Genomic DNA, 26630 nt, shown 5'->3' on the forward strand with positions numbered 1-26630 from the left:
GTAAGTGGCTGCACTGCACCTGTGAGTCACAGACTGAGCCAATCTGTCAAGCACCAAGCCAGTTGTCTGTTTTTAGCCTTATTTACCTTAAGATTTCTCCCCTTCTACTATAAATGAATAAATGTATTGTGTACATTTAATGGGACAGTAGAGTTAACCTACTGCAACACTAACCAGAAAAAAAGTCTTCAGTCTTCCTTAAGAAAAGACACTTTCCTGGAATGTTATTGAGACTAGGGCTATAAAATCTTATAGAGTCACTTAGCAAAAAGGAATGTGAAGTTATGGCTTTTTAACTCCTGAGGTTTCATAGTTGGAACAATATCACAGTCTAGGAGTTTCCATTCATTTTATTGCCTGCTATTTTCTAAAGGGAAGGAATAGCAATCTTTTCCACATGTTCTAGATCTTTTCTAAAGTGTATATATATTATATTTGAAATATATTTAGGACCAATACAGCCTGGCACTGCGTGGTTGTGCAAAGGTGGAGATGAAAGTCAGATGTAGTTTATCTGAGCAAGAAACTACTGTGGTCAGAAATGGTGCATTCCCAGGACCAAGAGAAGCAATGCTGGACTACTCCAAGGCAGCAAGGTAAGAGCAATCCCCATTTCGCACAGGCCTGGGCTGTGCTGACATGGCAGAGAACATCGTGTACCCTATTAAAAGGTAATGAGATTCCATTCAGGAGCCTGCCCCCTGAACCATTTCATTTGAGTTAAACGGGACCTATCACCATTTCAAAACATTTGTGCCCCTTCTCCATCCCTGAGGGTTGTGGCTTTTCAACCACAATAGAGCTCCTAAAAAGAGAAAATGTAGGTGAATGATTCCACTGTTCCAAGGTATGGAATGAATAACATATATATGTATTAGTTACTGAGACATATTGGTTCACATGTTTCAAAGAAACCATCATCAGAGGCAGTGATATTGTTTTGCAAATATATTTGCCTTTAACCCTAACAGGGATGGAGTATAGTTGTAGCCATGGCCCAGGAAATGCATGAGCGGCAAGGATTTTTTGTGATAACTTTTACTGGACCAAGTATATAATTGGGAGAGATGCTGGACAAGTTTTTGGCCACAAAATGCCATTCTTCAGTCACCCTTCTTCAGAGACCTGAACATGGGTGCTTTGTGTCCAAAAACCTGTTCAACATCTCTCCCAGCTATATACTTCATTCAGTAAAAAATATCACAAAAAGACCTTTCAATCTCATTCATTCTTAATAGACCCTTTTAGATTTTATAAACCATTCTTTACCATTTGCCTACTTGTTGCATGTCCCTCGACTTGGAGAGTGATGCTCTGCTGAGTTCCATGCATAGCCCAAACCAGGAATATTTGGGATTCAAATACAATCCACGAATGAGTATCTGTTACATATTGCTCTCTGCACCCTGCTTGTGTAAGATACAGATCTTTTACAGCTTCCACTGAAGAGTCTGAAGCAGTTTGTGTTTTCAGTTATTAGAGATCCTCATTTCGGCCCCTGGTGTATCAGCCGAGATGTTTGCCAAACCACAAACAGTGCACGGGAGCCTCTAAACCAATGATTCTTGACCTTGTTAGATTCAAGGCATACCTTGGAAAATGTCAGCTTTTAGGGTGTTTATAGGCATGCTTCTGGAGGTGGGTGGGGAGAGGGGAAAGGCGCTTTAATTAGCTCTAATTAAAATGCCTACAGCATCATGTGTATCACCATCCCTGCACTGAAAAACGGCAGCGGGGGTGCTTTAACTAAAGCTTGTCAAATGACCTTTAGTTAAAGCACCCTGCCACCATTTTTCAAAGTGGGGACTCTGATACATGTGATGCTGGAGTCTGCTGGACCTTGGTAATTATCATGCTCCAGAAGACTTGATTAATTGCTGTAATTACAACATATCGGAGCAGCCTCCCTGCACTTGTATAGGAGCTCTTAGTTTTCACTCTTTTAAATTAATAGAGTCATTCTCCCATTGCAAGGAACTCAGAAAGACCACAACAGGTCAGAATATTTTTAACACTTTGGATTCCTATTTGAAGTCACGGAGTTGAAACCATGTTTTCACACTGAACAAAGATAATATTGCCTTGGCACCCTGATCGAGAATCACTGCTCAAAGTATATCTCCCTCACTAAAACCATACCATAACGAATATAATATATATTCTTTAAAAAGATCCAAAAATGTTAGTTTAATATCAGGTTTTATTGGGGTTTTCAAAGAAAGAAAAAAGTATATTTTGGGCATCTTAAAAAAAATAAAGTTTATCTAAAATTGGTACGTATGGCTGTGGATAACATGAAAAAATTTCCTGAGTGGCGAAAAACATTGTCCTATTTTCTGTTCTCCTAAATGTATTATTAAACTGGTCACTATGTAACTTCTATAACTGAGCTCTAATGGGGTTTTTTTTAATTGCAGTATTTGTTGAAGACCTATAGGATCTGTTAGACATTGCACTGACAGATCCTTTAGCTATGGATCATCTCCTATCATTGCTTACAGTCAGCACAACATTGGAATCAGCACATTTTCACACTTTTTGATCTCATATACACTTTTGTGAACTGGGGTGAGTACAAGGTGCTTTTCAACACATTCTCGTGATGATTGAATGGCTTGGCAGGCTGGATCTGGCCCGCTGGCCATATTTTGCCTGCCCCTGTGATAAATCATCAACTATTTTTTTATACATAATGAAATTACCTTTTAAGTGTAATCAGTTATTTTTTTTATAAGGACAAACCGCATAGTTCATACAAGCTACAAGCAAACAAAAAATATCCAAGATATCTGGTAAAGCTGAATTTTATGGCATCTTATAGAAACCATCTTGGAAAATACAGATGGAAGAACTGTGCCTAACCATTAAAAGTACAATTTAGGAATGGTTCTGACTTGAAATCCTTAATTCTAAACATTAATGAAAATTAATTAATTATTTTGCCAGAAAGCACACACAGCATAGTACAAAGGAAAAGATCTAAGTAGAGTTAAAAATATCTGGAAGGGAAGACCAAAAAGAGAAGGCCAAAAAGAAAACAAGGCCCAGGCATTTATTTTATAGAAATCATGATTCCAAAAATCTGCCATTAAATAGAAATCAATGGTTGAGTTTAGATATCAGGTGATGTTAAGAGAAACAGCATACCTTAAGGACTGGGTATTGCAAGATGTCCTGTTGCTTTAACAGGAGTGTAGAAGAGAATATCTGCTTGTGAAGATACCTTTCTTAGGAGGTGAAGTAGAATCAAGTGGTTCAAAACTAATGTTTTGGTAATGTTTTGGCTGTTTGCATTAATTTACTGTGCATATCCAATGCCAAATAAGTAAATATATGTGGGTCCCTGCTCTTTTAGTGGATCTTACCCCATCTTAGAACATCTCCACTCCACTCTTTTGTCTCCTTCCATCTATACCTTCCAAGTGCTACAGTGGTTAGTAAAATTGAGGCTGTCCCTTTCCCCATTCATTCTTTCTTAAAATATTTGTAGCTGTTACTTTAAGTGGCTGAATTCCCTCCATTATATAACAGAGCCAAGAATCCCACATAACTCTGTTAAGAGCCTTTAATCTTTCAGAGGACAGAAAACAACTTTTTCAGGTCTTGGTTTACTAGTGACAACCAGTCAGAGATCAAATCAAAATGTTGGCACAAACAAGGAACAGGGGAACAATATACTTTTCCCTGAACCAGGAGTGTTGAAATAAAATCAGCAAGGTCATTGCTATGTCATAATTCTTCAACTTTATTGGACCAATGGATAATGAGGCAACTGTCTTCAATGAGCATTTTCCATTATTATAATACAAAGGTTGTAGCTAAGCAGGTAGCCAGGAATTAGACAACTTCTACCTTGAAGAGTGAAGCACAATCCTAGATATAGCGCGGATGCTCCCTTTTCTACACAAGAGATAAAACTAGTTAAAAAATTAGATCTACAGCTGGAGATGGGGGTGGGGGAGAGGGGGAAGGGGAAGGGGAAGCGGGGGTTTCTGCATCATTTTCTCTGTCCTTTCTCTGATGGATATCACCAAAAACTTGGGGTAAGCAAAGATTTCAGAGTTGGGACAAAGAACATTTCCCCTGACTTAAATTAATTCCCTGCTTGCCTCTGTTCTTTTTGTGTATATTTTAAAGGTAGCATATAAAAACAGAAGTGCTGTCAGAGGTGCCAGACTGCTCTCGAGCCTGTAATCCTCTATGTGTTGAGCAGCTAAAGCACTTCCAACGCCCATCAAATGTGCTAAAACTGACATATGGAGGGACCACCTCTTGAGGCATGTGACAGTCAGTCTCTACAACTTACCAAACCATGTTGCTTCTGACAAAAATGGAATGATTAGTGCTAACGGATTTTTATAATAAGTAAGTTGTGAGGAGAGAGACCAACCAGTCATTATGCCAAAACACAGTTCAGTTCACAGGCATACACTTGCTAACTTTCTAGTGCCAAAAGTATTGCAAAGATGTTGCAGATTTTGACAACAAACAACTATGGATATAAGGACTAGGATGTATAACAAGCAACAGAAAAGGATATAAGGACTAGGTTGCAATTAAAACCAAAGGGAATGAGAGGTGAGGTTTTAGCATGAGTTGTTTGGTCTATTATTTTTGATTGGATATGTTCTGCACAAATGGCAGCAAAGTCTAGCAAAAAGGGAGTAGGCCCCTAGAGATCCAGCTTATGACCTTAGCTCTGCCTCTGATCTACTGTCTGACCTCCAGACCATGCCATTACAAGAAATGTAAAACCTGCGAACATATCTCTACCACCCCCACAATAACTACACCCTACACACTACTGACTGGCATTCTCGCATACTAGCCTCTGGCTTCTATTGTATTGCATCCAGGAAGAGCACAGAACAACTTCAGACTTCCTCAACCTGAAGAAGGCTGTTTGTACCTGAAAGCTTGCAAAGAAGATTTTTTCCAACTATTTTAGTTTTTCTAATGAAAGATATTGGATTTATCCAAAGACCCTTGTCTGCCTAATACCTCAAGCAAAGCACTTTTCATTTTCCTTCTCACCCTTCCCTGAGTGAAAATTAAAATTTCTTCAGGGCAGATACGTGTTTGTCTAGAACAATGGAGTACCAAATTAAGAGGCTTCTAGGGGCCATTCCAAAATAAATAATAATATTTGGAGTTTTTAAGTAGTTATCAAGTGGCAGTGATGTTTGTTTATTTCTAAAGTGGACCTGATTTGCATCCCTATAAAGTTCTAGCTCTCTAGAAAGGTGGCATTTGTGTGTGTGGACCCTAGCAGCACAATGGACAGAAGCATCTCTTCCATTTACAAATAGTTTCAATACACTGGATTGGAAAAATAATGGATAGAAAATGACTTTTAAAAGAGATCTGCCGTGCTCAGGAAACAAAGGAACTAATTTACAGGTGAACTCGTGTTCACTGAAACAACTTCTCCACAGGTCTACTGTCCAATTGCCATTTTTGTAATCCTTAATTTTTTACTGCTCATCTTAAATTTAAGATAATTCCAAAAATCAAGTTTGGTTCTTTGACTTATCGGATTTTATCTTCATATTTGCTTGCATTAGAAAGCATTGGTTCCTTCTGGATGGCAACATAACTTCCAAGGCCAGTAGGGAGGAGTTTATTGTTTGGTGGGGTTCCAGTTAGCTGGAATTAATGAAATTTTTGTCATTGACAAATTTAACATATGCTGTAATTTCGTTTAAAAATCTCCTTTAAAAAAAAGAATTATGCTAGTGCATAAAATAAAAGAAATTGCTCAGAAAATTTAACTTTTTATTGTAGTAAAGAAGCAACAGTAAGCTAACCAAAATTTGAAACTTGAGATTCATTTGTCCCTCTTTTTTTGCAGTTAGCATCCTAATTCCTCCTGTCTTTCTAACATTTTCTTAAGAAAATAGTACAGTTTCTTCAGTGGGTGAATGGGGAATGTTTTACCCACCATCAACCTTCTCAAAAGCGAGTATGACTTTGCAGTGCCTAAATACCTCCACCTCCACCTTGTCTCCAACTGTTAGATGAAAAAATACAGCCAAACATCAGTCTTCAGGAAAGTATCTCATCCGTCAACTAATTCATACCTTTTTCAACATCCTCAACCCAGAAAAACTTGAGCAAGGCCTTGAGAAGGGCCTTGAAGGTGACCAGTTCCCTATTCTGTTGGGTATGGTCTCATAGAGAGGGATATCCTCATTTAAGAGTTCTCCATTCAACATCCCCTGTCAATCCCTCTCTCCCACTTAAACTAAAGGTTTAGGTCCTCACTTATGGAACTCCATTACTGGTAATGTAACATTATGCGCTATAGCAGATTCCATTCACACACTGCAATATGCATACAGAAAATCTGTTTTCCCAAATCAAACTGAATTAGTGTACAAATATTTATGCCACACAGAAAACAGGTCCCAATTCCAAACTGTGCTGACACAGCAGATAATAGTAACTACAAGGAGCTGGCTTTGGCTCTCTGATTCCAAGACACTCAGTCCTGATGAGAGTAGATCAGCAACCACCAATTTACCTTCTGCTGTTGGGCAAACGTTTCCTCTGACATGCCTCTCTCCCTTGGCACTCAAGGGGAGGGAGGGACAGCTGGCTTCAGGGAAGTTTATATCACATCTATCTGCTTCACAGCCATGGAGATTCTCCAGTATAAGTCTGTTCCACACTCCATAATGGACAAAGTAAACCTGTCAAACTAAAGAATTGGGTGTGGGCATTTTTGTTTCGAAACCCAAGTTTTGTTTTCTTATGCACTGTCTGCTCTGTTACTTCCTGCACGGCAGGCACCAAAACATCTTTCCTGTCGTTCTCCAATAGCAACTCAGACCAATTCATTCTGCTTCCTCTTACCTCTCATGTTCCACTCTCCATTAAAGTCAATATTCACCCTCTGTTTTCCCTCTCCTTATACAAAGCTCCCAGGTGTTTATCCTTTTACAGTAACCAGTGGGTCAGAGGAAATGGACTTTGTTCACTTAATATGATTTAACTAACACCAAAAAAATCCCATATTTAATTCCATTAACTTTCTTACATAAGTAAAGAAAGGGGTGTAGAAAAGTAGGAGTAGAAGAGCAGTAACACACAGTAATCTATAATCAATACATCTGCAACAATAAGAACAGAAAAGAGCCCACTGGATTAGTTACTGCAATAGAACTGCTAATCAATCATCAGTACATAAGTAGGTGGGAGATGAAAGTCTATTCTTTGCTTTAGAATTTAATCAATTGTTTCTGTTCCTTTTTTTGTGTGTGGAGATCAGTCTAGATCCTGCATGTGGTTTGTGGCAATTTATTCTATAATTAAATTCTCTCTGACATAATTAAACCCAGACATTTACATAGATTTATGTTTACCTGGCCATCAGGAAACATTTCCAGACCTTTGTTAACAGGTATGGCACAGCATCTATGAAATGCTGGTTTTCATATACTACTTGATAGATACATATTAAGATTAATGGCAAGTTTCATTCCAAACATGGTGGCAACAATTTCCCAGACTTCATTTCATACCAATGGGAAGCAAGGATATTTTGTGTTCACATTTTGCTGAATAGTTTGCTATTTTTATATATAATTTTGGATTAACAGGACCCTGTGCTTGACAAATGATGGCATATGAGCTACAACTACCCAATAAGCATAGGTTTTCCAAATCAGAAAAAAAGACTAGAGTGAAACAAATGGAGCATGCCAGCACACATGATATCAGAATCTATAGACAGCATCTGGCTAACTACTCTAAAAGTGTTACCCAGAAGTATTTTTCACCTCTAGAAGTGTTATACACTTATGCTATTTGGAAAGGTAAAAGATTGTGGTCTTTGTAAAATCCTTTAGGATTTACCAATACAATGTACTGGGCAAAGTGTTTTGAGTGTATATGCAGATATATTAGCAAAACTGAGCTTTGACTACTGTAGTTTATTCTACTGACCACTCTCCCCCTCTCCCCCAAAAAACAAAACAAGCTATAGTACTAAAACCATGATTCTGTTTGTATAATGGTATCTATCCCAAGGGTTTTTGTTGATACAAGTATGTTGTATGAGGGGTCACAGCGGCTTACAGCCCCAACTAATACACAGATCTGCAGTGTAGTGAGTGACCTTAGATATGAACTTATGACATTTCTTAAAAAACAACAAAGAGAAGTTTTAGAGTATATATGAATAAGGTATATAATCTGGGAAAATGCCAAGCAGTGATTTTTAGTGCCTTTATGACCGTGACTTCACAGGATCTTACATCTATTTCTAAGACCTTCAAGGTCATCTAACAAAAGGATACACTCTTTTATATTTATGACCATAATAATGGCTTATGAAAGTAAAGAGACCATCTTTATCCAGTCGGTAAATATTTCCTAGTCCCAGAAAGTATATACATGGCCATCCCTTTTAGTCAATAGCCTTTTCCTGCTTTTAGGTTGTAAGCTAACCTAAAAGTAGGTATATGTCAAGGACTATATCTACCTCTGTGTAGAACCAAACCTAACCCTCACTGTGGCCTTTGGGTCACAATTTATAATATAAACAAATACAACCATATTTCTCTGCATCCATTGACAGTGTCACTGACTGAACAGTGGGTTTAAACTATGGGTACACTGATAAAGATTTTTTTGGCTGATGCCAATGACCAATTATTAACTAGCCATATTGGCCGATGCCGATCTGAAAGCCAATATGCAGCCTGGCAGTTTGGAGAGCAGCTCCCTGCCAGTAAATCTGTGGAGGGGAAGGGGCGTGGGGGAGGAAAGGGGTGTGCATGGGGCAGATCGACGCCTCCAAAGTGAGGGAAGGAGAGGGACAGGTGCAGGGGCAAGCACTGCCCAGCCAGGGTGGTGAATGCGACCAAGCTGGGCAGCTTGTCTTGGGGGGAAGCAGGGGGAGGGCTCCCTGCCACTATGCACACCCCCAAGGAAGGCATGGGGGCATGTACCCTCCAGATTTGTGTGTGAGGTGAGGGCAGGCTGTTGCTGTGGGCTCAGGGCCAGGGGCTGCGCCAGCCTCTTCTCAGGGATGGCTGGGCCAGGATGCACTGGGGTGGGGTGGGGTGGGGTTCGGCAAGTAGTGGCAGTGCTGGGAGGGGGCCAATGGAGTGGCTAAAGCCACCCCAAAATTCACTGTATCCACCCCCTCCAAACCCTCCCAGTGCTGCTGCTGCCCACTCCAAGTGCAGCCCCAGCCCAACCTCTGCTGGGAAGAGGCTAGTGCAGCCCCTGGCCCTGGGGGCAGTGCAGCCTCCCCTTGCCCCACACTCAAATCTGGGGGGCACATGCCCCCATGCCTCCCCTGGCGCTGCATGCAGCAGTGGGGAGCTGCCACCCCTCCATGACCCCTGGACAAGCTGCCTGCGGCTCCGTCCCAGCCCGGGGTCATATTCACTGCCCTGGTTGGGTAGTACCTGCCCCTGCCCCACTCCCTCCCTCACCATGGGGGCCTTGATCTGCCCTCCCCATCCCCCTTCTCTCCCCCACGCCCCTTCTTCCTCAAGGACTTACCATCCAGATGCTACTCTCTAAGCTGCTGGGCTGTATTCCTGGCTGCATGCATGCATACAGCATTTACCAGGGACATTATTGGTGACACAGGCCAAAAAAAGCCGATTGCCAATAAGGTTAATTTTCCTTTTATTGGGGCTGATCTAATATGCAACCAATATATTGATGCACCTCTAGTTTAAGATGAAATTGTCAGAAGATGAACCCTATATTCCTCCTCTATAGGATTCACTAGAATTAGAGAAGATTTTGTCATTCTGCTTGAGAGCAGAACTGATATGCCGTCCAAAAATTTAATAGGTCAGACTGATTACTGAATAACATTCCCTGCCTCCATAGTCTCAGGAAAGAGGATATCACTTAACTACCCAGAGCAGAAATAAAGCAGAAAAAACAAAACAATTATTATACTCCAGTTTCTACTGAACCAGTTAAGTTTATTAAATTATATTAGATGATACAGTTACCATATGATTCTATGTTTCATATCAGTTTTCTTTAAGCCATTTCTTCCAAAGATTTTTTTAAAAAGCTTGGATGTCTCTGCCTCCTTCTCCTTCTCTACCAATTTGATTTGCAATGGCAAGTACTTCAAGCAGCCAGCAGCAAAGACATTGTGTGCGCACCCAGTATCTTGTGCACTCGGTGCTTCTCCTCTCCGTAAACACACTGCCTGTTAATGGGAGAACAACTGCTGCCTTTTATCACTTTCTTACTTAGACAGCTAGCCCAAACACTGACATGATGAGTAGCCTGGAAACTGAATCTCACAGTCAAACTGCCATGCATCTCCAGATTTTCCTCTTTGGAGCACCATAATCTGGAGCTTTACCAACTCAGCAACACCCATGCACGATGCTTGGGCAAAAAAAACAAGAGAGACTGGAAAGGTATGGGGTTGTATATATATATATATCGCATAATGAAAAGGAGTCATCCGATTTATCTGCCATAAAAGAGCACAACAAAGCAAATGAGTCATAAAATGTAATGGAGACTTTTTGTGGGAAAACAGCAAAAGAGCACAAAAGAGAGCCATAAAATGTAATGGAGACTTGTTGTGGGAAAAAACAGGCCTGAATAGTTTGCAGCATCTAAACAAGTATGCAAGGTAAACTAGTGTGGGTTAACTTTCATTTACTGAAAGGCAGGAGTGTGCATATGGGCAGTTACCATGGAGCAGCTGACACGCTGTAGATCTCTATCATTATTTACCTCTTGAAGACTTTTTTGTGTGCTCATGTCTTAAATAACCTACCAAGGATCATGGCAAAAGTCTGCTGGAGCCAAAAATTGAATACAGGTCTCCTAAGTCGCATCCAATCTACTACACCATTCTTCCATTCAGTCAACGTACCCTCAGTTCAGATTCATTTCAGAGAGGTCACGGGGCAGTCACCTAATAGTAACAACTTCCTGTTCCCTCTTGTGCCAGAAGAAATTCAAACCATCAAGACGGTAAAACTCCTAGTTTTTACTGATTTGACATCCCAGCTGAGTACCTTTTAATTTATTTTTTTTAATCATATGTTACTTGCTGATGGGTTATTCCAGTTTCCCTTGACACTCTCCATTATTTGTGCAAGACCTTCTGAAAGCGTCACTTTGTGGCAGCAACTGTCAAGAGCCTTTACTTACACAATGGGCGTGTCTACATGAGTACACACATGCGGTTTGCGGTGCTGCTGATTTGCAGTGTGGTGGGTTTTTTTGACACTGGGAGATCCGAGCATGAAAAAAACCCGTGCCAGAAAAAAGCGGGGCGGTGCACATGACGGCAGCACACGCTGCCTGAAACCAGAGCCTGGCTGGCCAGAGCCATACTCTGGATACCAGGCAGGTTTTGTGTACCTGGATTGCTACTTTTGGAGCCTCAGGAGCCCCAGGGCCCCAGGTAAGGCTGCAGGTGCCAGCCCAGACGTTGGCCCCAGCCTCCTCTACCCTACCGAGAGCAACTTGCTGTATGCCAGAGCAAGTTATGTGCAAATATGTGCCACTGCTAGTTATCGTTGGGGAACACACATTCTTACTCATAGGGATACACCCAATAAGGCTTTCCTTAATCTTTCTTTTCTTTTTGCCCTTCTCACCTTTGTCTCCGTTATCTCTACTCTCTCTTTCTCCTTTTCACTGTTCCTCCTCTTCTCTATTCTTCCTCTTGCTTCTTTCACTGTTTGCTCTTTTGCTCGTCCTTCCTTCCCCTTGGCTGTCCCATGATGATGAATATATTGCAATAATAACAAAGAACAAAATTCTGAAGCAGTATTTCTTAGTTCTTGCCCAAGTAAACTTGGTTATTGTTCAGTTGCTCCTGGTAAGAACTTACTTATTCAAACAGATCCTTTGGCTTTTTTTTTTTAAATCTACTATACCTTCGCCTAAAATAACCACAGTATGGAGAGCGGAGAGTGTTGGTAGTGTTCCTTGGCCTCTAGATCCAACACTTCTCTTCAGTTTCTGTGCTGTAGTAGAGGGCCAAGGCAGACAATCTGTAATGCAAACTAAAGGCCTGCTTCTACCGAGTGTCATCTAACTTATATACCTCCAATGAATTCCTAATGCTGTATAGTCAAGCAGTACTTCTTAAGAGGCTGGAGCTTGATAATTACCAACTTGAGTTGGATGGCAGCCTTCCTGGTCACTGCACAGTCCCTAGCACACTTTGCATTACACACTCATTTGGAAGACAAAGAATAAAGACGTGTACTATGAGCTGCTGAATAGCAAAACAAGAAGAGCGCTGGTGATGAAATCTAATGTTGGAAATGCCTTGTAAATAGCAGTTTTAGCATCACTTTGTGAATACTACAATTAAACTGCATGCTGTTCCTTTCACTTTTTTTTATCACACATCTGGTTCCTTCCCTTTCCTGCTTTTACCTGAGAGCTCATGTTGTCATCTATTTGTATCTAGTTACCATCTTTCCCCAAACAATAACCATGTTTCTCTAGAATTTAAGTGATTGCTTCACAACCCTGACTCCCTCAAAACCAGAAATTGAACATGAACCAGCAACACAAGTTCAGGTCTCTCATCAATACATAAACACATTTCAAGTAACGTTTTCTACCTCTTTTTTTATTTTGGCAATTTTCAGTTGTTTTAATGTGTCATTTCCCTTTGTGCCAACGAGGCAGCAATTAGGGATGAACCGATAGAGATTTTTGGAGCCAATACCGATGGCCTATTTTTAACGAGTCATATCTGATACCGATCCATTTTCTGCTTTTCATGCAGCCCAGCAACTTGAAAATCAGTGCCGGGCTGGTAAGTCTGTTGTGGTTGAAGGTGCAGGGGAGGGAATGGGTGTGGTAGGCGGCAAATCAAGGCCCTCACAGTGAGGGAGGGAGTGGGGCTGAGGCAGGGGCATGGGCAGGCGCTGCACAGCCAGGGTGGAGCGGGGCACGGGACAGAGCCACAGGTCGTCCAGGGGGCGTGGGGGGGCAGGGGTGGCTTCTGCTGCTACACGCACCCCAGGAAGGCACAGCAGGCATGTGGCCCCGGATCTGCATGCAGGACGAGGGCGGGCTGTCGCTGAGGGCTGTGGCCGGTGCTGGGCTCTTTCCAGCGGGGGGGCTAGGCTGGGTTTGCACTTGGGTTGGGCAGCAGTGGTGCTGGGAGGGAGGTTGAGGGGGGCTACATCCACCCCAAAATTCGCCATTGTCCTCCCTACACCTCTCCCACTGCCGTTGCCGCCTGCCCCAAGTGCAGCCTGGCTCAGCTCTGACTTTGGGAAGAGCCTGGTGTCACCCCTGGCCCAGCCTGCAGCAGCACCCCACCCTCATCCCACGCAGATCCGGGGGCATGCGCCCCCTTGCCCTCCTGGGGTTCATGCAGCGGGGGAAGCAACCCCCCACCCCACACCCCCTAGTCAAGCCACTTGCAGCTCTGTCCTGTGCCCCGCCCCTCCCCAGCTGGGCAGTGCTTGCCCCTGCCCCAGCCCCAATCCTTCCCTCACTGCAGAGGCCTCGCTTCATCTGGGGCCCCATGCCCCTGCCCTCCCCCCACAGACTTACCAGCTGGACCCAGCTGCGCTCCTGGTTGCCTGCATGCTGCACTGTGACATTTATCAGCCATATTATCTGTTGCATCAGCCAAAGAAAGCTGATTGCCAATACTGCCAATTTTCCTTATACTGGTGCCAATCTGATGTATTGGTGCACCTCTAGCAGCAATAAAAATTGATTTTAATACTGGGGGAAAGGTGCCTGTTTCAAATAACAACTGAGAAAATAAGCTTCAGGATCCATCCATCCATATGCCACTCCACCTGACTCCTGCCCTTATGCTCAACAGGTTAATGGAGAAAGTGAGGAAAGTGCCTTAATGTTAAAAAGTTTTGGCATGGTCCAAGGATGATGGTTAAATGTAAAAAGTACACATTTATGGCATTTATTCAATCCCAGGTATCACATTCTTCCAAAGCTTAAGTGCCAACTATTGACTACATTATGTATCTAAAGAAAGTCCTTGTTTTCACAACAAGCTAGCCTCTACAGAAGCTCTATACATGTTAGTCCATATTCTACTTGGCATCTGCTGTATTTTATCTAATAAAGACAATACTGTGAAAGCTCCTAGGTTGACAAAACTAAAGGATGATGTTCATTTCTGCATCAGGCAATAGCAAACCCAATGTCCAATTGGTATGGGGCAATCCTACTTTGGAGGGACTATGTTTTGCTGCCAGCAGTCAGTTTGCTCTACTTGCCCACCTGTTTCTTGGTTTCTCTAGTGAAAGAGCAATTCACACAAAGGGCATTCTGGCTTGCAGTGTGGACACCAGAACACTAGGAAATGGACTGAGGTTATCAATTTATTTTGGGCAGAAGCTGTCCTTTACTATATATTTGTACAGTGCTCAGCATACCTTTGGAGATCACAAGAAGCCAATGTAATGCTGCAATTAAATAACAACAACAGCAACAACTATAAAGATACCAATACTGCTACTAATACATTTCAACTAGGCCACTAAAATATTATTGAATAGCAGCACTAGTGTCACATGCAGACCAGTAACCTAACCATGGAAATTACTCTCACTCTTCTTCCCCAATAGGACTATAATGTTCATGTTGAATGGTGACTGCCTTCTTCATCTAAAGAATTGTACTGGCTTATCAAGCACATCGTATGTTAGACAGCATTTCCCATTTTTTCAGGTTTGTCACAACATTGAATCATGCAATTTGTCACTTACTATGACACTAGATATCATTTTTCCTGTGATGCTGCTGCTATGCAATATTAGCCGGTGCTATTACCTAGTGCATTTGATTATTTCAAATTGGTAATTCATTTCTTCCAGCCTGTTCCCTTCAGCCAAAACCCCGCCTTTCTAATAGGAGTCCCATCGATGCTGATTTTTAATCACACATGTCTCAGTCTGGGCCAATTCCTCCATTTTCCAGAAATGGAAACCATACTGTCTCTGCATTATCCTGCCTTCACATATACAAAGAGCAAGATTAAAGAAACAAGGGGAGGTTTATTTCTGCAAGCTCAATAATGTGGTCACAATTATTACCCTATCCCTCAACTTTCACTGTGTATCAAATGGAGGGACATATCTGTGTTGTTCATGTTCAGCGTGTCACCTTTTCATTCATAAAAGACAGCTTGTATCTCTAATCACTTTGCCAGAATAATAGCAGAAAAACAAGCACTTGATTGCCTGTGTTATCAGACACTATAGGAAAAGTCTAGATAAGGATGCTGAATGACCTTAGCCTATTAGTATTCCACATGCAAACACTTCCCCATAACCCAGAGTCATCTGTATCCCAGCAACCCTTAAATTTTCATTCTCACTGAATTGCCAGATCTTTATCAAAATATAATTACAGTCTTAATTTGGAAGATAAATTTTGATTGCCTGTACAGTGCCAAAAAAAAAAGTCAGGTACAAGAGAGCTAAGGTATAATTGTTAAATGTGGATCTAAATATCCAGACACTGCTGTACCTTCCTGCCCCCTCTGAATAAGGAAGGTAAGTGATGACAGCTAAAGGTGAGCTATTTCTGGGATGGCAGAGGGAGGGATTGGAAGTAAAGGTTAGTAAGACATTGCGTTAAGTTTACAGACAAAAGCAAAGAAGTTTTTGAGGTTAGCAGTGCGCAGCTGCACATACATGACATACGGTTGTCCTGCATCGGGATGATAAAAATGTAACTGGCACAACCTGGTATTTTCTGAATCTGGAGGAAAATATTGATGCTTTCTAAGGGAAAAAGGGATTGTTCAGGCCCATACCCTGTTGTTGCTGCTGTTGTTTTAAAGGTCCGGTAAAATCACCAGGCCATTTTATGGTAATTTCTAAAGGGCTGTCAAAGCACTAGTGCCACAAATGCTTTCCTGTTTCAGCAAGAGCACCACATGCTAATCCTAATACTACTGGCAACCATTACAAACCCCATTTTAAAATACACTTCAGAGTCTTCTGATCCCAAGAACTTTGATATTATAGGGTTGAGCAAATGGGTGTAGTGTTTCATTAATGATGACAAAAAACTACACAGAAAGGCATTACTCAGTATCTTCCCATCCTGTAGGATGCAAAATAGCTTTTAATCTATTTAAGAGAACTAAGCTCTTTTTTCACAATAAATTTGAAGACTGTAAAAACTCATGAGTATTCTAGTATAACATAATCACATATTTTTAACTAGACCATGTGCAGTTACAAAGCTAAAGTCAGTTTGATCCTGTCCCATTCAAGTCAATGGAAAAAAACTCTCATTAACTCCCTGCCATATGCAAATCAGTATAGGAGTGTTGGAAATCCTATCCCTTAAATAATACTACCAAAGCTACCAATGCTATGCTATTGGAAGGTGAGAGTTCTTACAAATATTTCCAGGAACTAAAATGGTCAGGATGGTTAAAGGGATTACTCCATAACTCAAAAAATAGTCTAATAATAAATAGAAGAGTAATTTCCAATTCATCCCAGTGGTAGGACAAGGCACTAGATAGCTGTAAGATACATTGTTTATTTAGTTTCTGACTAGGAAAGCAACAATAGATTTTCTCTCTCCAGAAACACTTCAGTTCCACCCTACTGAAATCCAAGAGGAAAAAGATAATTACTAGGAGAGCAATGGTATCTTGGAGTATAAATGCAGTTAGATGCATAGCCTTAGTGATTCTTGGTCAGGTGTACAGGCTTGAGCAGATTGCTAAATCTGGAGCTGGGAAGGAATTTCCCCCCCATGGCATATTCATAGATATCCTGAGTTATTTTACTTCCCTCTGCAGCATCAAAGTTTGAACAGCCTCCTTAGATTTAATGGGATCCAGCATATATCTTACAGTTGGTTTCCTGTGTATATACTGGACACTGAACCGTAGTCCTCCTGGTTACCTATTTCTACATTTCTGACTTTTTTGTGCCAAAACCTTACTATTTTAGTTTTCCTACACCTTCCACTGTAGCCCTACTCTTTTGGCTTTGATTATGAACAATATACACAGCAAACTTTCCTTTTTGTTTTCCATTTCCATGGTCAATTAAACAACCATAAGGGTTACATTTCAGGAGAGAAAGAGCATGTCAAAGGTAACAAAAAGAAAATTAAGGATTAGGTCAGGCTCTCTGTATGCCAGTAATATCTGCCTTCTTCACATTAATAAAAATAACAAAACATAGTTTTTGTCCAATGCCCAGTGTAAGCAAATAGGGGCCAGATTCAGGTCCTGGGTAAATCCAAAAAGATGCCCCCAATAAGTTCAAAATCAGGCCCTACTCAGCTTTTAGTCAGCTATGCAGACTGGTAACTACTTCAAGAAAACTATAACCCTTGCTGTATAACTTAATGCCTTTGCTGACAGAAGGGTCAAGGTCTGAATGAGCATGGAAACTACCATTCTTTGCCACCAGGAGGGAAAACATCTTAATAAGGTAGAAATGTAGGTCTAGAAAGGACCTTGAGGTCATCTACAGTCCTGTAATTCTGAGGTAGAATTAAATATCCCAAGAACGCCCCTGATAATAGTTTGTCTAACCTATTCATAAAAATCTGGAGGGGGAACGATTCCACAGCCGCTCTGACTAGTCCCAGTGCTTCACTATTCTTATAGTTAGAAGGTATTTTTCTAAGATCCAGCCTAAATTTTCTTTGCTGCAGATAAGCTGTTTTTCATGGGGCAGCATGAGGAAGTGGCACGAATGCTGCAGATCACGTGCAAATTCCTGTTCTTCAGATAGAGGACTGCAGTCTCCAGACACTATCAGTTTAGAATCTTTGACAAGCAATGAATCAATGTCCAAAAAAACCCCCAAACCCAGAATACTTTAATGGTGGAAGAGCAACATTTGGTCTACATGATATACCCTCAGCTAGGCAAGATGAATTGATGTTCATTCCAGATCCACAGTTTTCTCACTTTTTAAAAATTAATTAATTTACTGCTGGTGAAGGATGTCACTTTGGGATCACTGGAGAATTAAGTCCTCTATCCAGAGGCAGCAAATTCAGTCTAGCAGCCCAGAGGCAGAACTTTCTATATGCTGCGGCCATTATTTCAGTGTGAAAGTCATCTATTTCACACCATCCCTTTGCAGATCTCCTCCCTTGCCTAATTTTAACCCCCAAAGGCACTTAAACAGATATGTATAGGTGTAAAATGAGGCGCGGGGAGGCTAACCTGAAAAATAGGCTGAGATTGAAGTGCCATTTTTAAAGCATTGCTCTGCTTTCAGGGGTTAAACATTCCATGGGAATAAAACTGAGGATAAGGTTAGGAGTAGGGAGGATGGGATGAGAGAGAAGATGCAGGTTTGGTCTCCCAATACACCATGGCATGTTGCAGAAGGAGCAGTTCAAAATGACCTAATCTACATTAACCAGTATCTCTACAATCGATTATACAGGGGACTTTATACCTCCCTGACATTTTTCATTCTGAGCTTGTTTAAAGGTCACAATGGATTTGCCAGATCTTCACAGTCATTAGCAGTCCCTGTAAGTAAAGCATCATATTCATCAATCATCACTGTTTCTCACTAGGCTCTCATTTTTCCTCTCTCCTGTATTCTTGAACCCAAAACTCCAAAACTTCTGTTACAAGTTATGTAAAAAGTTCATAGTAAGCAAAAAATAAAGCCTGGCTTCTATAGTCACCTTAGTACCTCTCCTGAGTAAAAGATAGGCACATTTTATCTATTGGCAAGTGGAAGCACAGGAGCTGAACACTGCAGGGTTACTACAGCCAACTTGCCTTTTAAGTATTACTATTGCTATGTACAGAGCAAATATGATGAAAACAAAGAACTAACAAAAGAGAAACTGCAAACATGACACAAGAAGCAGAATATTTGGAAAAGCGGCATCACCAGTTAATAGCTGTCTGACATTTTGGCCCAACCATTTTACCCTTGGTAGTATTTCCTTGATGACCTTTCTTTTTATTAAAAGAAAAAAAAAATGTCTGATTGCTGCTGCTGATTTCAAGTACAAGCAGCCAGAACAACCCTGCTGTGCTTCTGACTAACCAAGAAACATCCTCACATTTCCTTGATAGCTATGAAAGACAGCAACAGGGCAAGGACCAGTGGAGGGACCAGCAGCAATATGGTTAATACATGCTATTAAAACCTATTCCCGCAGACAATTTAAGCCCATTTTATGTTTACAGTTTTGCATGCAATTCCATTATAATTAAATCCTTCACAATAAACACTAGATATCAATGAAGAAAATGATCACAAAGGGAAGATTTTTTTGGTCCCTGCAGTTAAATATGTCTTTCTTCCTTTTATAAGCAATGCTGAATGCTATTCATTACAGCCACAAAATACCCAGGTCCTTTCCTTTCCACCTGTGTTTTGAAAAGTACATTTCCCTTGCAGCAAGCTCTGTGCTTGGCAGCCTCGACATCTAAATTCCTGACTAGTAGCATAAATGCTGCATACTGAACTCTTTCATACAATAACAAGGATTCATACAACAGATAAAAATCCACTACTACCAAGACGAAACTTCAAATAAACTGCAAGGCATTTGAAAAACAACAGGCAAACACTGAAATCAAAACCTCACAGTACAGAGGGGGGGAAATATATATATATATATATATATGTATATACATACACACACTGTATATATATTTATATATGCCCTTTGCTTGACCTAAAATAAAGGTCTAGCAAACCTGATCTGTATAGGAATAAAAATGAATTACCATTGTAGGGACTTTCAGTCATTTAGAATCTCCTGGTAATGCTGAGAATCATTCTGGGATTGCAGGTTTTTCCTGTAACTTCACTCACCAGCTGTGTGAGGAATTAGTTAAAAATGACATCACTGCTGATTCTCCCCTCCTCCCCCCCTCCCCATTCACTTGCTAAAAAAGCTGAAGCTGCTACTCTCACCCCTGCATTGGTCACTTAACCAGTCCCATCCGAGGTCTGGCTTCTGCAGTTGACCATGCCAATTTGTGTGTCAGTGCAAGACAGACAGCAGGTGCCTTTCTCTAGCTTCTCTTACAGTAGTGGCCCCGGCCCCCCAGCAAATTTACTTTAAAAATAATTAAAACATTCTCTCTCTCAAAACCATAATAGTTCTACCCTCCTGATGTGTAACATTACAAAACCAGCTTCATTCAAAGGCAGGTTCCACAGAGGCAGGCAGTCTTCACTTCTGAAGTAATGCTGAAAGACACAAACTCTTTGGGGAGTCTGTCTTTCCCCCACTTCTTCCATAAAGGAGATGACCCTGCCTGGTGGTTTGCTGTATCCTTGTTGCATTAGGACTGCAATCTATCTTCCCCCGCCCCCCAAACCCTTCCCAGGAATGTGACATCATCAGAACTTGACTCTACCTCTACTACAGCAGGAAAAAAAAATCTGACTAGGAGCTACCTGGGATGAGGTCATCTAGAGGACCAAAGTGATGCTGAAGTCTGAGCCTATGTAGTAGCTCCTTATACAAATACCTCTGGCCTTACACAATGTCATTTGAATGTAATAACCCTGTATTTGCTGCAGAGCAGGAAACAGAACTGCTATTCTGAAATCAGGTTCGCTTCCATCGCAACCAGCTATGTCCTGTAAGAACCCGGGCCGGACAGTGCATAGATACATCCCAACCATTCCAGTGGTCTATCTAATTCACCTTGTAACTGCTTTTATATCTCTTACCTATCTGTTGAGAAGGATGCTGCAGCAAAATGCAGACAAAGCTGGTGCAAAGAATCCAGCTTGCTAGTAAATAGCACAACCACTCCAAATACTCCTCTGCTCTCTAAAGATCTTCACTCTAAATATTTCTAAAGGGAATCTTCTAAAAATAATTTCACCTCTGACTCACAGCTGCAGTAGCTGCAGCTCCCTGACTATAGCCACAACCTCAGCAGCAAAGCAGAAGGCCAGCCACAAAGCAGGCCTGCTGCTCAGCCTGGCTGTTTGTTGCTAAGGGCACCCACATCCCTGTTTTTCATACCTTTGTATTTTCTTCTTGGATAGCCTTGGAGCTTGTATTGAGTGTTGCCCATCCCCGATATGGCCAGTAGGCACCACACAACATCCTTGGGGAAGCCCCACTGGCCTAATGGACGGCAGCTACTTGGTTCTGCATCCTCTCTCATGCACTCTCATGCTAACAGCAGCAGAGGCTGAGGCGGCAGCAGCAGCAGCAAGAGCAGCAGCTACAGTATTGGCAGGGAAGAGAAGTCTGTGCATATGTTTATGTATAACTATTATGTACTGTACATAATATATACATCTACAGTCTGGATCTGTGCATTGTAGATTGCCAACATTACCATATGTGCATAAAAATACTCAGCTGGGAATGAACTTGATACTAGATTTCAGTACCTACGCAGATTTATCTGTGCAATTCATACACATACATGCATCTCTGTTTATATGTAGAAATATACAGATGCATATATGTGTATGTACATACACACCATCAATAGTATGTTAATTAGGGATGACTAAGTTCAGTAGTTTTCAACCAGACTATGTCTAAGGGGTCTGCAAAAGATTACTTTCATCAATCATTAGTATGAGAACACCCACACTTATAATTCAAAGGGGTCCACACCCCCATTTGACATTTCCAAAGGGGTTTGCACCTCTGTTTAAAATTTTTTAGGGGTCCGCAAACGAAAAAAGTTTGACAACCACTGACGTATTTTACAAGCATAAATCTAATCTGCAATATAGGGGTACATATATATTATATAATGGTAATACTTTGCATGCAGATAGTGCCTCCCATCAGAGATCCTAAAGAATTTTAAAAATATTGATGAACAGAAATTCTCAACACCCCTATGAAATATGGACATATTTTATACTTTATAGGTGGTGAAACTGAGGCAAAGGGAAGGAAAGGGAAGGGATTTGCTGAGAGCACAGCTGTATTATCAAATAGCTGTGCCCTCCTAACCATAGCAAGGCACACCCTGTCCACAGGACATCCCCACTGGCAGGGCATGCCTCTCTCTGAAGAAGTAATTAGCATGTCCACAGAGAACATGCTCAAAGCAACCCCTGGGCTTAGTGTCCATGTCAAGCATGCTAGCTCCCCAACCAGAAGCAGTATGGCCATGGTAGTGCAGTGCTACAGGAAAGCTGAAAAGCAGAGTTAACTGGCTCATGCACCGTACCATGGCTACACTGCTTCTGTAGGGACCTAGCATAACCACACCCCTAGCAGCTCTGCTCCTTGTGCAGCTGCACCACTAACACCATCCAAGATACAGCTCTGGGCCTTGAGGTCCCAAAGGTATCTGTGCTAGAGCCAATAATAGAGCTCGTTTCCAGGCTTGACTCATAAAACCTTGTAATCCCTTGTTGTTTTGGCCTCCTAACAGCTACACACAAGTATATAGCTGTATCAGCAAAACATTTGCTTCATGAATGAGCATGGGTTGGAAATTTGATATACTTTGCAAACTAGAGTAGATCATGTTTATACAGGGGAGGGGGAAGAGAGTCAAGAACTATGCCTGAACATACTCTTTGGCAGAAAGTTTTAATCTTTTAGCAAATTCAGGACCACTGAATTATTGTCTTGAAGGAGAATCAAGGGCATCTTCCTTGTATCTCCCATCATCTTTTATCTTCTTTGAGAGTGCAGCAGGCAAGGTTTCTGAGATGACAGGGAGGGAGATCCTAGTAGAAGCATAAATGGAATATAATTTGGAGATTTTAAATTGAACTTCCAAACCAATATCGAAGGGGTTAGTCTGACACACATTCATGCAGTTCTGTTCTGTATAGTACATTAATTAGTGATTAGGTATTTTATCTACATTTAGCAGTATTAGTAATATAGCATAATACAGATAATATATTTCATGTTTATCAAAGTAGAAAGAAAGGAAAGATATGTGAATTTGCCAGAGAAATGTCTGAATTCCCCTCATAATATAAATGAATTTTGGTTATGATTGCTTTCTCTTCCTAGGGTTCTTCGCAATTCAGCACTTACTTTGGATTTCTGATATTATATATATGCACATAGTTTCATAGTTGGTAGGGTCGGAAGGGACCTGAGCAGATCATCAAGTCCGACCCCCTGCCATGGCAGGAAAAAGTACTGTTGTCATATGACCCCAGCAAGGTGTTCGTCTAACCTCCTCTTAAAGACCCCCAGGGTAGGAGCCAGCACCACTTCTCTTGGAAGTTGGTTCCAGGTCCTAGCCGCCCTGACAGTAAAGTAGTGCCTCCTGATATCTAGTCTGAATCTACCCTCTGCCAGCTTGTGACCGTTATTTCTTGTCACTCCTGGGAGTGCTCGGGGGAACAGGGACTCCCCCGATGCCTGCTGGTCCCCCCTGACTAGTTTGTAACAGGCCACTAGATCCCCCCTCAGCCTTCTCTTCATGTTCTAGTAATGAATTGGGAATCTAAAGTGTGTGTGTGTATGCACATGTTAATCTCAGCAAAAAAAAGAAGTACTTTATCCACGTAAGAGACCTTTGAAGACCCCTTCCTCATTTTGTTTTGGTTCTTCTAAGTGACACCAATAACAAGCATTTAATCTGAAATCAGGGGAATGCCAGCCGATATGACTGTCAAACAAAAAAAGTTACATGTTCTTTCCTAATTGTGAGATTTCTTTGTAGAAAACAAACAAGACAATACTTATAAGAAATACAGACAAATAAGAACCAGGATTTGTGAGGGAAAAGAAAACCACAAACATATGATTAATTGATGAACTAGTACAAAGAGTTCTGAAATTCCGGATCAAAGAGCGAGGAAATCCCTTTGAACAGAACGAGCCATCAAGTCTTGTTTCCCCGAGTCCAGCCCTTCCATCGCCTACCCTATAATATTGATGTTAACTGATATTTACACTTTGGTGAATGCAGGTCATTTCCTTGCATCATATGTTTGGATGAATTAAATGAAAATTAATGCATAAAATGAGCTCCACTTAGCAGTTCTGGCTCACTTTCTGTATAGTTAGTCTGGAGTTTCTTAGGTACAAATGAGGTAGAATTTGCTCCATACGGCATAAACTTCTCACACTATTTAGCAAATAAGTTTAAATTGAGTCTTGCAGTATCCTCTTTGTTCCAGTGCTAACCCTTCCCTGAGCAAAGCCAGTCACCTGAACTACACTGTCATGTTACTTTTTTCTTGTTTCTACAATCTCTTGTGACTGGGATGAGACCCCTGTTTTCATTCAGTGATCAAGATCTTCAAGGGTGATTAGCTTAGATAATTACCATGAAAGAGTCTCACTGAACTTTGCTCATCAAAATCCACCACCATTTATATCTGACCTTAGCATTAAGAACAAAAAACCATGGCCGGTTTAAGAAAGTACAATCTGCCTTTTTAAAGAGCCTTCTACAGCTTTCTTATAAAATACTGACAATTAATTTTTTATTCCAAAGACAATATAAACTGACATAATATTTCCTGCTGCTTTCCTAACTGACCCCTGCAAAAAAACCGCAAGCCTTCAGTCAAATAATAGTGGCAGTCCAAGTAAGAACCAAGCCTGTCCTCGCTCTGTTCACCTCAGTGAGATTTGAATTTCAAAGCTTCATGGAGGAAGCTTCAGGTTTTCTTTCTGTGTTCCACCCCACCTTATCTAAAAAAGAAAGTAAAATAAATGGATATTACATTGTATAAAAGTTTGAGATTTTAGGATCAGACAGTCACAAGATTTTTTCTGCAGTCCTTCAGGGGTGACATTTTTAAAAAATGATAATCATTCAGCCATTAGTCATTAGTGTCAGAACAGCAGTTGGGTGCTGAGTTCTTTTGACAACCTGGCCCAAAATACATGAAGATTAGCAGATGACGTTCAAATTCCCAAAGAAAAATTAAATCACAGCACATTATGCCAAGCCAAATGCTGCTCAGTTACACCCATATGAACACAAAAGAGTCAGGTCCGTATAACTCTTTTACCACCTCTTGCTCGTAGCAAAAACTTAATGTGTTAATTCCACACTAAAAGATGCTTCTTTAGCTAATTATTTCTTTTTAAGCCTCTTTTCTTCTCTCCTCCCATCCAAGTTCTTCTCTCCCCAACACAACCCTCTCACAGGGACAAATCCTGAGGTCCTTAATCACTCGATAGCTGCTTCCTCAGGTCAGGAGTGATTGAAATGGGACCAGTTATTGGCAAGAAGATAGTGGGATGGGACAATGTACAAAGTGTACATCAGAAGCAAGCTCAGGGATACATCCTGGTTGCAATCTTTTAATTATATTTATTTCCCCTTCGTTCCACCTGTCTGAATGGTGCTTCACACACAGATTAGCTCTGGCTCCTATTCCCACCTCTGGGGGGATAGAGAAAGTTATTGGGACATCCAAAATTATTCCACTATTCAGCCTTTAAAGTCTGCAAAAGAAATTGGTACTATGGAATGAAACTCTGAAGCCCTTATTTAGCTAAGCCCCATTGACTGCCAGTGCCCAGCTGGCTCCTTCAATAGGCGATGCTGGAATGAAAAGAAGGTGAGAACAGGAAGAGAAAAAAAGAACAGAGGGGAGAGGAGGGAAGGGACCTGAAGAAGAATCTAAGATTATTCTAATTTCCCATGTATATTCTATGCAGCTTGCATACTCAGGTTACCACAAGAGGCAATTCATCCAAAATGCAGCTACCAGTGTGACTGTTACACACATCTTTCTAATTTTGAAATCTTCACACTGGGCACCTTGGAAAGATCTGCCTTACTTTCAACAGTCTTTTAAAGCTTTTAAGGCCTTTAAGAGAACAGCTCTAGCATACCTACCACTTGTCTTTTGCTTGATTTAGTCTTTGACTCTCCCTGATTTCAAACTTGATTTGAAACAATTCTACCCAACTGTAGCCTCAACAGCTCTACACAATTATTAACGAAGGAACTAAAGAGTTCATAGGAATCTCTTTCTCTTAAACTTCTCAGTTCCCAAGTATTCATATTTTGTGTTTTATATTTGTTATTGCACACCAAATGTGTCAAACTCATCTGGTTCTGCAGGCCGGATGAGTGGCACGGGACCAGGCAATTGGCTGTATGAATGTTGCAGGGCTGTTCCCCTGGGCTGGATCAGACCCCTACGCTCTCCCCACATGCTGCATTCAGTGCCCGCTCTGGCCAGTACAGGACCTGTGCTGCATGCAGCACCTGCTATGAACTGGCTGAAGTGGGCACCATGTATGGCACTCATCCCAGATTGGCCATGTACAGCTCACATCCCAGACCAAACACAGCAGGTGCTGCAGGTGATCCAGCATGGGAGAAGAGTCCAGGACTGGCCCTGAACAAGTGCCAGATGCAGTGGGCGCCCCCGAGTAGGTGCCATGCATGCCACACGCCCTGAGTCCTGTGTATGGGGCTAGTCTGGTGTGCACCATAGGTGGTATGTATGTCAACTTGAGACCCAAAGCCAGCGCTGTGGCCTGGATGATGGGGCTCCACAGGCTGGATCCAGCCCACAGGCCATATTTTTGACATCCTTGTTGTACACAATGATCCATGCTATACTGTTCATAGTAAAGCAATAGGGGGAACTTTGTTGCCGAGATAAGGAAAGGAAGGGAGACAAGAGTTTTTAAAATAACCACTTTCAATACAGAAAAACAGTCCTGAGTACTCTGAGTACAGAAGGGTGGGAGTATCAGAGTAAGAGCAGGTGAGG

The 26630-nt window shown here is 41.4% G+C and overlaps 1 protein-coding gene across 3 annotated transcripts in view; it reads right to left on the bottom strand.

Moving 5' to 3' along the window:
- NHS (NHS actin remodeling regulator) overlaps positions 1-26630 on the bottom strand; it is a 120351-nt gene that overhangs the window by 66909 nt on the left and 26812 nt on the right. The window contains exon 1 of one of the 3 annotated variants that reach the window (XM_025201100.1): positions 19703-19748. The exons of the other annotated variants lie outside the window; for them this stretch is intronic. Within the exon in view, the coding sequence (XP_025056885.1) occupies positions 19703-19724 (22 nt within the window). The 5' untranslated portion in view covers positions 19725-19748. Of the gene's footprint in view, positions 1-19702; positions 19749-26630 lie in introns of those variants that run through there. 3 annotated transcript variants of the gene reach the window in all.

This window comes from Alligator sinensis, unplaced genomic scaffold (assembly GCF_000455745.1).
Source record: "Alligator sinensis unplaced genomic scaffold, ASM45574v1 scaffold583_1, whole genome shotgun sequence".
In the NCBI taxonomy this organism is placed as follows: Eukaryota; Metazoa; Chordata; order Crocodylia; family Alligatoridae; genus Alligator; species Alligator sinensis.